The 13,869-nt window shown below is 38.3% G+C and overlaps 1 protein-coding gene across 2 annotated transcripts in view; it reads left to right on the plus strand.

The window, feature by feature from the left end:
• The first annotated feature begins 8,487 nt into the window (after positions 1 to 8,487).
• MATCAP2 (microtubule associated tyrosine carboxypeptidase 2) overlaps positions 8,488 to 13,869 on the plus strand; it is a 33,020-nt gene continuing 27,638 nt past the window's right edge. Inside the window, exon 1 of one of the 2 annotated variants that reach the window (XM_033088793.1) lies at positions 8,488 to 8,805. In XM_033088793.1, the coding sequence (XP_032944684.1) occupies positions 8,781 to 8,805 (25 nt within the window). In that variant the 5' untranslated portion in view covers positions 8,488 to 8,780. The remainder of the gene's footprint in view (positions 8,806 to 13,869) is intronic. The other variant, XM_033088794.1, reaches the window with a different exon arrangement.

Consider the following 13,869-nt stretch of genomic DNA (forward strand, 5'->3'; position numbering starts at 1 on the left):
AAATAAATGATTGGCCGAAGACCATCACCTAATAATCTGAACCAGATCTGCCTACCTTCAAATCCTAGGTTGTTTCTATTCTTGAAGTTTCAGTTAATTTATTTATTTTGATCACCAAAGACACAATAATAATATAAATGTGTGCTTGAGCTATATCTAAAGCACTAAATAAATAGCAACCATGTTTTTCTCTTGGAATCGCTTTCTTAAAAACAATTATTTCAGTTATTAAGTTAGGAGAGAAAATAAATGTATTCTATATTCACATGATTATTAGTACTTGGCTGTACAATTTGACCTAAATGATGTTAATATTCTAAAAATTATCAAAAGTGTCTTCCCTAGTTATTTAAATAAAAGAAACACAACCTCTCAAGTTATTTATGTAAAGACAACAAGTTATTACATTAATTTAACAATAGATTTGAGGATGTGAAGCAGAGATAAGTAGAGCTTAAAGGTGACCCTAATAAATGAGTGTTTGATCCTTCCTTTTCAACAAAGGAAATAATAATAATGTCTTTCACACATAAAATTGATGAAGGGCTGAAAAACAAAATTCGAAAGCATTTACTTCAATGAGGACACTCTAAATGTTACATATTTACCGTTAATTTTTCAAAATACGTTCACACACATTCTCATTTCATTCACAAAATAATACAATGACAAAAATATTCTTGCTTTTACAGGGAGCGAAATGGCCAAGATCTAACACTAAGGCAGTATCAAGAAGGACTAAAGTCAAGTTCTCCACTTCAGGTTATCTGGCTGAAGGGCCACTTCTTTTACACATTTATTATAATGAAGAAATAAGAACCAGCAAAGGGTGTTATTATATACATGTTACTGAAAAGGGCTATTTTGTTACAATATCTGCTATTAATGCTCCTTAGCATCACAGTTTAAAGGTCCTTAACATCAGATTCTTTTTCTTTTCAACTCTTCATGTATCTGATTCAATTTAATCAATGAATTAGAGTTTCGTATTCCAAACTGAAGGAAAACAGATTGTGCTTTGTGAACATATTGTATTATTCCAAAAACCAATACAGTACAGGCATATTTCATTTATTCAATAGACTACTCTCAAAATGTATACAGCTTTAATCTCCTTTTTATTTTCTCAAGTGATTAATAAGGGTATTAAGAGAATTCATATTTAAAGGACCATAATAAATCCTTTCATAAAGCGGAAGAATTATTTCACGTACTTATCACACTACAATTCATGTATTAATAACTTTGCTTTTCCATATCTAGATTTCTTAAAGCTATGTCAACAGAACCTATATTTAAATTTTTTTAGGAATCCCATATTAAAGTAGCTCTTAAATATTACAAAATAGCAGCAACAAGTGTTTCTTAAACATCCAAGTCTCTGTATTGAACATCAAAAATAAAATGTTCTCCTTAAGTTTGATACAAAAAGGCTCAGTGTTCTCCACTGGTGTCTGTTAGGAACTTCTCTGTCTTCCAAACACTTCAAAAGTTTCTCCTCACATACTACTTCCAGACCATGGTTCTTCTACTCCCTCATTAACCCTTGCAAACTTTGGTGTTCAGGACAGCCAGTTTTAATTTCCTCTTCCCTGCTTCTCACAGTGTGACACTATCCCAGGCTTCCTCAGTGCCGTTCATGCCTGGTATGTGATCTGTCCTCACGTCATGTTTGCTGATGACTCTCAGTGACCACAGCCTCCTGCACCCGGACCTCACCTTCCTCAAACCCTCCAGCAGCACTCACCTCCTTTCTCGTCCCCACGTTGGCCACACTGGGACACTAATCAACATGTGGAAGTGCTCCATCTCCAAGATTTGAGACCCCCAAACTGGCCTCCTGGTTGTAATCTCGAGTTCTGCTCTCTTGCTCCTACTAAACCTGCAAGCCCCCCATCCCTAACCTTTAGACCATTCTCCTTTCCCAAACTTTGGTCAAACTAAAAATGTTATAGCTCCTGCTTTGTAGCCACGGCCACATATTAGCCCCAATCTCCCACTTTGCCCTTTTCAGGAAGACACGTGCTATGTAGTTCCAGCTATTCTGAAAAGGAGGCCAAGAGAAAAGGGAGTTTAAAAAAAAAAGTAAAAACGGTCAGTGACCACCTAATTCAGTCCCTTAAAATAGTAGATGAGGAAACAAGATTGTGACTCGTCTAAGATTTCCAGAACCTGTCGCTGGTTCTTTCCAGGTCTACCCCCCCAAACTCTTGTTCTCTACCCCGCCAGACCCCGAGGGAAACCATTTCGGTACCTTCTCCTGGGCCCCTTGTCCTGCTTGCTGCATTTAGGGCTAATCCCTAACCTTGTACTTGTTCTGTTTTTCCTGGCTTGCTGTGAGCATTGAGCCAATTTCATTTCAAATTTATCCCGACTGACTGGACCTTCAATGTGGCTCAGAATCCTTTTGCTCTTATCTGCTTCAAACCCTATCAAATTATCTGGCAGTTTCCCATTCTACCCCTTTACTCTGCAAATGACTTTACCACTCATTTTGCATCGTGTTCAATGCCAAGGAAAGCGTTCAAAGAGCAGAACTCAGTCACTTGCTGTTCCTGGAACATACACTGGTCTGCTGTGTCCTTGCCTTTCTCACCCGTCCTGCTGCCAGAATGCCCTTCCGACACCTTTGATTATCTAAGTATGCATCCAGCTGAAGAGCACTTCTTAGAAGATTCCTCACCTGGTCCACAGCAAGGTCATTTTCTACTTTAGTACTCAATTGGCACCACTTTATTTTAATATGGTTTCAGACTTAGAGAAAAGTTGCAAAAATTATACACATACATAGAGAAAGAGAAAAAAAGTAAAGAATTCCAGGATGCCCTTCAACCAGGTTCCTAATATATTAACTGTATTAAATTTTCTTTATTTTTTTCTCTCTCTCTACACACACACACACACACGCACGCAGTTATGTTTGTATTATTCTGTGTGTGTAGAGAACTTTGTTACTTCTCCTCTGCCTCACAACTGAATGACTAAGAACTCTAAATTTTACCCTGAGCACTCCTGTCTCCCCACACCCACCTCGGTGATCTCCTCAGTCCTGTAGACTCAAAAGATCATCCATATATTGAAGGCTCCCAAATTTCTCTCTTTAGCATGATCTCGTCCCTGAGCTCCAAACTCTAAATTCCAACCACCTACCTGAAATCTTTATTTGAACTGCTGACTAGTGTATTGAACTTAACTTACCCAAAATAGAATTTCCCCACTAAACCTGTTCTTTCCCAATCTTCTCCATTTGTGTAAGTGGCACCACTAGCCACCCCGTTGCTCAAGCCAAAAACTTAGGGGTTATTTCTTCTCCCTCTCCTCCTACTCTATCCAGGTACCCCACCTACTGACCTACTCTGCCTACAAATATTTCCTGGGTCTTCTACTTCTGTCCGTCTCTACAGCTTCCATTCCACTCTAAGCCGTCATCACCCTCACTTGGCCGGCTGCAAGTGTCTGCTGTCTGGTGCCCCTGCTTCCACTCTCACGTGCTCATCCATTGCCTTCAGAGTAGTCAATGCAATCTTTTTTTTTTTAAAAAAAAGGTCATATTATGTCACTGCCCTCTTTAAAATCCTCCAGTGGCTACTGATTGCACTTAGAATAAAATCCAAACTCCCTTCCTTGGCCCCTGCCTACCTGTGAAATCGTCTCTCCTACTGCTTTTCCCCAGCTCACCAAATTCCAACATGCTGACCTTCATGTCACCCCAGGATCATGTCAAGATCATGCTCCTCTCAGGGCTTTAGCCTTTGCAAGTCCCTCGACCTAAACTACTTGTCCCTCCAAATTTCCGATGGCTGACTCTAATCCTTCGAATCTCAGCTCAAAGGTTACTTGCTGGGAGAGACCTTTCCTGATCCCTGCCCCTTACTCCAGGACACCATCTAGCATACTCCCGGAACTGCTATACTTCACAGCACCTATGTGTTATCGAAATGCCACCGTTGAAGTCGACTGTTGTTTGTGTCTCCCACTATAACAGAAGTTCCAAAGGGAACTGGGACTCTATCGGATTTCCTCACCACAGCGTCCTTGCTGTCTGTACTCACACGGGGTGGTCTGTGCACATTATGTCTGCATGTGTATGTATGCACTATCAGTAAGTTGTCTGACGGTCAATCATGGTTTTTTCATGCTCTTTTTGCATTGTAATAGCAGGCACTTCATAAATATCTGTGGATGGAGTGATTAATGCATACCTTGTTTTCTTCAAAATATAATTAACATGGCCAATTCTTTTGTCTGAGTAAAAAATATCTGTCCTCCCCCTATCATTTACAACAAAACATCCTATTTAAAAAAAAAAAATCAGTGTTTTCCAGGATTTTTTATCTGATCTGACCATTTTCATTGAAGTGAAAAGGCGGAGGCAGTTTCATAAAGCATTCTTTTACTGGGTTTCCACTTATGCTTTTCATTCTCCCGAAAAAGACATACTGCAAACATTCCATTGGCTCAGCACAGACATCCTGAAAGCTCTCAAGCTTCACTGAATTTTTTAAGCCTTGAAAACAACTATTCCCGATCTTTGTTTCTTTTATAGTCAAGAAACATTGTTTTCAGCTAGTCCTGAGGCCTCTGTTTGTGCTTGTTAGAATCTGGGGTCTTGCAACTACAATTGCTCTGTTCTTCTATAACAACAGGCTACATTAACTTTATTCAACTGATATTTTTCCAATAGCATAAGAATGTTATAAATTGCTTCTAATAGCACAATAAAGAAAGTCAAAAGTATTTCCTTGAAGCTTTTCCTCCCCCCCATTCTTTTAAACTCTCATCTGAAATTTAAAAGTAAATAAATTTTATTTTAAGGTTCTAATTCTTTTTAGTTACTAAAATAACTTCTCAAGAAATTTAATTTCAAGCATAATATATGCTTGATCTGTTCTCAACAAAATGAACTTTTGCTGTAGAAAGGGAAATATTACAGTTATTTGTCTCTCCACCAGTAGCAATACTTACTAGCACCCTTCTCCAGGCTGTGCCATCTCTCTGTTCCTCTTGGTCTTTACTACCCAACTCCCCTGTTGAAGGTAAATGATCAAAGTGTTCTGAGTCCTTAAAAGGGAGGATGTTGATCTTTTTACTAAAAAAAAAAAAAAAAAAAATCCTTTCTTATTACAGAGATGTTTGAACTGACTTTTTTTATCCTGAAACTCCATAAATACTTGGCCATGTGTCATGTACATGATATGCACAAATTAACATGACTTAACTCAATAAAAGTTACCGATAAAATAAGAAAAATACAAGTTCTTTATTCGTAACATAAAAATCCCACCACACGTAAAAGAATAGTAGTTCTAGTAAAATTCCTATTTTCCTATCACTTTTGAATCTAAAAATTGAATGGAAATCATTATTAAAGATATTCAGGAATCGAAAGGATCCACAGTGTAATGTTGGTAGTGCACATAAAAACGACCATCAAAGTAAAGTGATTTGACACTTTACATGAAAGTAAAGTATAATGTTGCAGTAAGATAACTACAATGGCACTCTTGGCTATTTTTGGAAAACTTAAGTTTTTTAAAACTTTAAAAAGGGGAGAAGGTGAATCCTTACAGGTGAACATAAATTATTAAAGTCAGTTTTATTAAATTTTAAACTTTATTTTACAATCAATACTTTGAAAATGGGGTAGTAACTGATAATTACATCAATTCTTCTGTCTCAGTATTAACAATTTATGTAGAAACAGGTATAAAGAAAAGTTTCTCAGAAACATGGAATTGTTCATTGTTCTGGCAGATACATAAAAACAATGCGGACTCAAAAATAGCCAAGTGGACAGCTGCAGATGCTGTACCCAGCAGAAATACTAAGCAGGCAGAGCACAAATCAATAATTAACAAAGCAGACGCACAAAGCCTGATGAGCATGAATAATTGCATAGGCAAGATGGTAAAAGAAGTTGGTAACAGTACTAGTTTTGTAAGAAATTAGATAAACTCTTTGTATTCATGAATTCGTTAGCAAGAGTATTTCAATGCCTAATAGTATGTGAAGAATGTCTTTTTAAAATGCTTTGGATAAATTGATACGCAACTCTATATACTTGTCAGTAAAGATATTTAGAAATCAAAGTGATCCACTTTGGAAAATATTGGTAGGGAGAACATAAAAATAATTTTGAAAGTAAAAAATGAAATACTATTCTAGGTAGGCTAACTACAGGGGCATCAGACTGTTTATTTTTGGAATTCTTAAGTTTAATGAAATGTTGGAAAGGGAGGTATACGTTTAGTATACATCGTTTTCTAATGTGTGTGTATAAAAAAAACCTTGCCTACTAGTCAATAAGTTTCTTGAGGATAAGTAGCATGTCTTTTATGTACTCTAAAAGTATTAAGCCCAGTGCCTTGTATATGAATAAAATACCTATGGAAGGAATAAAATAATGCATCTTGTTTTCTTCAGAATATAATGAAAATGGACAATCTGATTAAGCATGCTTTAGTAAAAGCATTCAGAGGGATTTGTTTACATAGATGCTGACATATAACTTGTGAAATCTTTTAGGAGTCTTTATATTTTTTTTGAAAAATAAATACTAGAAAAATAAAAACTAGAAATTTGCAGGAGTAATAGATGTATTTATTGCAAACCTGGAAAGTGGGTTTCAGAGTTTTAGGTACCTAAGGAAGTTAAGGAAGGCATATAAGGAAGCTAGGTACGTAAGGTTCATTTACAGTCTTTTTTCTTAGGACATTGCAAGAACTGCTTTTATGAATGCAACGGATTCATTGCCCATTACTGTATTAAGTGCTTTGACCTGACGATTTTTTCTTTATCTACATGCCCATTTTACACCATTCTATTTTCTGAGTTGTCATTAAAAATGCATCATTTCTATTGTTTACTTATTCATTAACTTATAATTTATTGAGTTCCTACTGTGTACCAGATACTATTCTAGATGCTGGGAACATAGCAATGAACAAACAAAAATCACGGCACTTGTGAAAATTATATTCTAGGAAGGGAGACAGACAATAAGACAAATCGGTGAAATATATAATAAATTAGATAATGTTAAGGGTTACGGGGAGAAAAATAAAGCAGAGAAAGGGGATAGTAAATCTGAAAAAGGAGTGGAATTTTAAATCTAATAGCCAGGAAAGGCCTCACTGAGAAGTGGCATTTGGAGTTAAGTCCTGAGAGGAGTGATGGAGCTAGTGCCGTGGGCATCTGGGGAAGAGCATCCCTGGGAGGGGAACTCCCAGCTTGCAAAGGCAGTGAGGTGGAAATAGCTTGGCATAGCTGAGGAGTATCAAGGAGACCAGTGTGTCTGGAGGAGACCAAGGAAGGAAGAGTAGTGGAAGATGAAATCAAAGAGAAGACAAGAAGCTAAGTCCTAAAGGACCTCGTAGGTAAGAAAGGAAGCTACTGAAGTGGTTTTCTCACAGTATCATGCTGGCCACTGAGTTTTGAGAATAAAGTGAAGAGGGCAAGTGTGGAAATACAGAGATCATTTAGGAGGCACTAGCTATAATCCAAACAAAAGGTGGTGGTGGGTTGAAGAATGGTGGCAGTGGTGACAGTGAGAAGTGGCTGGATTCTTGACATATTTTGAAGATAGTATTCCCAGGATTTTCTGACAGAGTAGGATGTGGGGTTATCCACTATTTGTGATACAGTTAAGTTTCCACTGTTCCCTTCTAATTGATGGAAAGATACAAATTTTCACGTTCTCTGTCATTCCTGACATAATTTCAACTGTCTTTTGTTCCTGAGTTTGAAAACACATCCCAACTGTTTCTGTGTCCTATCTCAACCTTGAAGAAGGGTAAAGAGAAAACGTGGCTCTGAAAATGACAGTGCCAACACTATCTTCTGAGCTCCTAAGACTTTTAAGCTCCATGAGACTTCTTTCATTTCCCTTATGTCCTCAAGGCCTGTCTTAGAACCTTGCACACATTAGGGTCTCAAAAAATGTTGAAGGTATAGTCGTTACATTTTCCATGGAATAATAAAGTGAAAAACAACATTCAGCCCTATCAATTGCACAAACATAAATTAAAATTTGTATTTTAGTGCTAAGAATATTATGCCGTGATACTTAAATGGTAAATATATTTGGGCTTCCTCGACTAATGAAGGTGCTAATTATCAACAGCTCAACCTAAAGTTGTAGCTTTTCCGCACCTTGTTAACTAAGCAGCAGAGGAGACTGGTTTTGCAATTCGCAGCTGCGGCTGTTTCATGTCACATCACCCCTCTCTTGTGAAGCTACTGCAGTTAAACTCTCCAGAACAGTGCACAAATACCTCTGCGGATTATCAGGCAAAAGGCGTGAGCCCACTAGCCAGAGACCCTAGTCTGTCCTGGGGCCCAGCCCATGCGCCCTGGAGGCACGGGCCTGCGCTGCGCACGACGGGAGTTGTAGTCCTCGTCTTTTCCTGCGCGCCTAGTCGCCGAGGAGCGAGCACCCCTAGCGGCGCACAGGGTCTGTGAAGTGCAGCGCCTGCGGACGCGAGGAGCGTTTCCTAGCAACGGGGGAGCGGCAACGTCACGGCGGCGGGTTCTAAACACGGCTGTCCACCGTAGGGCTGCCGTGTGTACCTTCCAGCACCTGCGGGCTGGAGGGAGCGCTGTTCACAGCCCTGTCTGCACGTCTCCTTCGGTCCTTATCCGCCTTAACCTGCGCCGGGTCGCGAAGAGCAACCTCCTCCCGCGATCTCGTCTCCGAGGCCCGGGCCAGAGGCTAGAGGTGGCCTGCCCGGCTCTCGCCCCCCGCGCTCGCGGAGCCCACTGCCCGCGGCCTCGGCGGGACGATGCTGGAGTCCATTCGTGTGACGGGTGAGTGCCGGGAAGAGCTGGCCTGTGGGCTGGCGGGGGCGACCAATGTCGGCCCGGCTGCTTGTGGCAGGTATGGGGCGGGTGGGGGTCCCGGCGGCCCCGAGGTCGAGGTAACAGTAGACGTGAGCTCCGCGCGCCGCGGGCGCTCATTCCGGTTCCCAGCACTGTGCGGGGCGCGCCGGAGCTGCTCAGGGAAAATGTGGGGGGGGAAGAGAGAAAACGGTCCCTTTTCTTTTGTCACTTATTATCAGTAGAAACATGCTGTGGAGTCTAGTGAAGTAAATTCTAGTAGATCACTGGCCTTTCAAATGTACAGTCTAAAAACGTATTGTTAAATTCTATTTTAAAGCATATTAGGTATGTTATAATTAGCTATTATAATGTACTAGGATCTAGTTTTCTAGACTGTTCAGAAAAATCAGAGCTAACCAAAAGAACACATCTTTCTATCCGTATTTATACTACTGATTTACCTGTAGGCTCTTTTTCTTAAGTCAGTGAGAACGTTTCGAGTTGATACTATTAATAGGTCACTTTGGAGTACGTAGTATACCGAGCATAAAAAATTGGTGTTCAGACCCCAGGTCAGAAAGTTTACTTGCCTTTATTATTTAAAACAAACACCTATGGATATTAACCATTTACAAATTATCTTACATAATATTAGAATAATTTCCTAGGCCATATTCCCGGCATTTGATTCGGTGTAACATTTCTGCAAGACAGGGTTTGTGGTAGTCCAGTATCATGACTAAGAACAACGAAGAACAACAGAGTAAAAGGAAATGGCTAATTCTAAAACTAGTGTCAAAATCAATCCAGAATTTTTTCCTTTAAGGCATTGCGATACCTAATAGACCATTTTTCTGTCCATTTTAAATTGTAAAACTAAATTCCTTTCCAATGAAAATATTTATGGTCTTAATTTTATGCTATTTTATTTCATGTTCCATGTTATGAAATATGGAGCTGATTTCTGCAATGATGACATTGCTGTGATTTATCTCGTTGTTACTTATGTTGACAGGAGCATAGACAGAGGATCTAAGATCTAAGGGACAACTTAAATTGGCATTAGATTTTTCAGAATGTGATTTGATGTAGATGCTAGTCTTCATTTTAAAATACAATGAAAATGTCGGAAGTTACTTAAAAATAGGTACCATACCTTCTTTTTGCTTTGGAGGTTTCTCAGCCTTGGCACTATTAACATTGAAAAAATAGGTAATTCTAAGGGTCTGTCCTGTGCATTGTAGAATATTTAGCAGCATCCATGGCGTCTATCCACTAGATGCCAGCAGCAACACCCCCCTTACCCCTGGATGTCTCCAGACATTGTCATGTGTCCCCTGGAGGGCAAAATTATACTACATTTGAGAACCACTGCCTTACATAGTTAGATTCTGTCAAAGTTATTAGATAACGATTTAGAAGTAAAATCAATTAAAATAATATCCCCAAAGCATAACAATCATCATAGAGAATATGATTATGACAGTATTAGAAACTGGGTGTTCTGACCAACTAGTCAGCAGTACAGAGTAGATGTCCTGTTTTTTGATATGCAGAGTTGGAAGTTTGAAGAGAGATACTTTATAAAACGGTAGACACAGTACTCTTGCCTCAATTCCCTTCCCATAATTTAAGGGCAATACACATATCAGTCTAGCTCTGCAAGTTGAATACCTTGAGATAGATCATTTGGCAATGAATTTCTATAGTTCATTAAAAATTCAAATAGCCATTTGATACAATTCAAGCCTCAAATTTACAATATCTTTAAAAATAATTGACCAGGTCATTTTTCAAAATAGTTTCTCCATTTCTTTTATATAGTACTTGATTAGTTAAAATGATAGTTCAATTACCCTATGCCCAACATTTCATTGCCATATATGAAAGCCCAATTTGGATGGCCAGAAACTTTATGAAGAGAATTTAGCTGAGAACATGCCACCCTTTTCCCTTGCTCTTCCTTCCCTGCTGATATCTAAGAAGCTGTGTTCTTCTGGTTAGCAGAAGAACGTGGTTATTTGTGGTAAGAGTACTTGTGGAAATGTGTTGTTTGTTTGTTTTTGTCCCCCCCACCAGTTTAAAAACAAACTATAAATATAGAGCAAACTGGTTGTTTTTTATGTTAGGACCGAAGCAATTAAGTATTTCTGAAATCATTTCCTATATAATATCTTACTCACTTTTGACTTATTAGTCATGATTGAATGTAATCTAAATATAACATCCCAGTGGAACTGCTTATTGGAGGAGTAAATTAAAATAAGAAAGATGTGTATGCTATATATACTGTTTGAAATGAAATCAAATCAGAAAAGGTTTCTGTGCCTTCTCATAGCTTTCTAAAGAAGGTAGTTTATTATACTAAAGCTATTAAAATGTTGGTTCTGAATATAGACTCAATTACTTAATGTTAAATTTACTTAGGAAATTCAAATTTAATGATTCTAAATATTTTCCCATTTATATTATTCCATGGAGCATTTCTATAGGAGCTAACTATAATATTAAATATAATAACGATGCTGATCGTTAACACACACTGCTTACTACAGGCCAGCACTGTTCTCAGCACTTAACATATATTAACTTTTTTGTTCCTCGCACCAATACTGTGACATGTGTAGTTTATTATCTCATTTTACATATAAGGAAACAACAGCACCAAGAAGTTCAGTAACTTGACTAAGATCACAGCTACTGATAAATAGCCAAGATTTGAATTGGAGAGTCTCCATTCCCAAACCTATGTTCTCAACTACTAGGAAAATCACAACACTGTTACAATGACTATATGCTGATACAAGCCACAAAATTCAACATGAAGGTCTCATTTAACATCAGCGGTATATTACCTGATTGTTTACTCAAGGTGTTGTTTTTTAAAGTTTTTTTTTTTAATCACAGGCAAGTCTGTAAATTTTTGCCTGGAAAGATCATATTTTACTTGGCTATAAAATTGTTGTTTTCAAAATAGAAAAGAAGATACGTAGCGCATTCATTGAGTAGCAAAATGCCGTCAGAAGCCATATAAGATTATGTTAATTTATGATTTAAACTGCCCATATTTTGTATGTGCTATAAGAAGTGATTAATGAGTCATCTGGAAATGAAGCTCCTTTGTAACAAAAGTGAATATTGAGGAACACTGGAGATGAAAGTCTTCTTAAGACCAGCATTTGGCCTGATAGGATGAATACCCTTAGGCAAATAGCTACGGTTTGTCCTACAGCAGAAGTGAGCACCTGCCATTAAAACTTGTCTTCCACATCACTAATTGTTTCTTTTCTTTTTTTTCATTTTTTTAATGTCATCCTGGTATGATTTTTTTTTCCCCTCAACCTTCGGGCATTCAAATCCTGTATCCCTTTTCTCCTCTTAGATATTCTCTTCCCTGGGCTACTGCTTTGGCCATCTTTTCATAAGCAGGGCAGTGAGTGAGCAAAAACAAACAGACGTCTGCCATAATGGACCTTATAATTTCAGTGTTTGGGAAGGCCATCCGTTCAAACAAATGTAAAACTGCAACCATGACAAGTGCTTTAAAGAACCTTCCAGGGAAGATTTCCTGAACATTTGAATTGAAGGATGAGTAAAAATTAATCTAAAAGAGAAGGGAGGGAAGGGCTGTCCAAACAGGGAACAGGGTGTAAAGAGGTGTGTCTGGAGAGTGCTGAGTGTGAGGGATTGACAAAAGGAAGCTAGAGTGGACTAATTCAGGGGGAACGTTGTGTGAGCCGGGGCCAGAGAGGCAGAGTGACCTGACCACAACTGACCTCATATGGCATGGTTGGGGGTTTTGGCTTTCATCCTAAATGGAAAGCCATGGGGAAATTTTTCCTGGCATGTTCACTGCTGTATTAGATGATGTTTAGTGATGTTTCTTTTACCACAGCCATCATTATAGGATACCCTGCATATTTCTAACTAAAAAACGTAATAATAACACAATAGTTTCTGACCAAATACAACAGTGTCACATTATAAAGAATCATTGTTACTTACAGGGTAACACTGCAGGACTCCTAACTGGAATTTTAGGAATTCCAGTTAGGAATTTTAGGAATCCTGGAAGTACAACAGTGGTCCATTTCGAGCTCTTCTTTTTTTTTTTTTAAATTTATAGTTGAGAAACTATATTAGGTTCTGTTGAATTTAGCAATGATATAATGAATAGCTTCTCTGTTATAATGCAGACAGTCGGGCAATAAATAACGTTTTCAAAGATACTGATTTTTTTTATAGACCGTTTGAAAAACTAAGGTCTAAGTTACATTCAGTAAAGTACACAAGTCTTAAATGTGTAGCCTGATGAACTTGTACTTATGTAACCACTGCCCAGAACAGGATACAGACCATTTCTGGAAGCCAATACCCTGGTATCTCCTCCTAGGTTATAACCCCTCCCTCAAATGTAACCGCTGTGCTGACTTCTAATACCATAAACTGATTTTGCCGTTTTTGATCTACATGTAAATGGAATTATACAGTATGTACTCTTTCGATCAGACTTCCTATGCTCAATATTGTCTGTGAGATCATCTGTGTTGTTGCTTGCAACCTTGGTTTGCTCTTTTTCATTGCAATATACTATTCTACTGTATGAATACATCACGATTTAGTCACCCTTTCTACTGTTGATAGAGATTATATCATTTGAGTTTTAGGTGATGATGGACTACTTGATAAAAGTGTTTATCTTAGTCGGGGATTATTTTGCTTTGTTATGCCTTTCCTTCTGTTTGTAATCTAGCAACGTATTGTTTTATGGTATAAAATTATCCCCGCTTCTCAGATTTCATAAGTATTAGTGAACCATATAAAATCACCATCCTGTGGGTCAAAATTGGTTGAATGGTATTTTCCACCAGGCTCTGCTTCTGGTGATCTACTCTTCCTTTCAGGGACCTCATCATTACTGTGAAACCTCACCTATTCAAACTTGTGAAACACTGAGAGTTTAGTGAGCAGTGTTCCCCTCCCTCCCCATTCCTTTAGACAAGGAACATGAGGTACTGATGAGTTTAGTGATTAGGGTAATATTACAGAGAG

Source organism: Rhinolophus ferrumequinum, chromosome 20, assembly GCF_004115265.2.
Source record: "Rhinolophus ferrumequinum isolate MPI-CBG mRhiFer1 chromosome 20, mRhiFer1_v1.p, whole genome shotgun sequence".
Classification (NCBI taxonomy): domain Eukaryota; kingdom Metazoa; phylum Chordata; class Mammalia; order Chiroptera; family Rhinolophidae; genus Rhinolophus; species Rhinolophus ferrumequinum.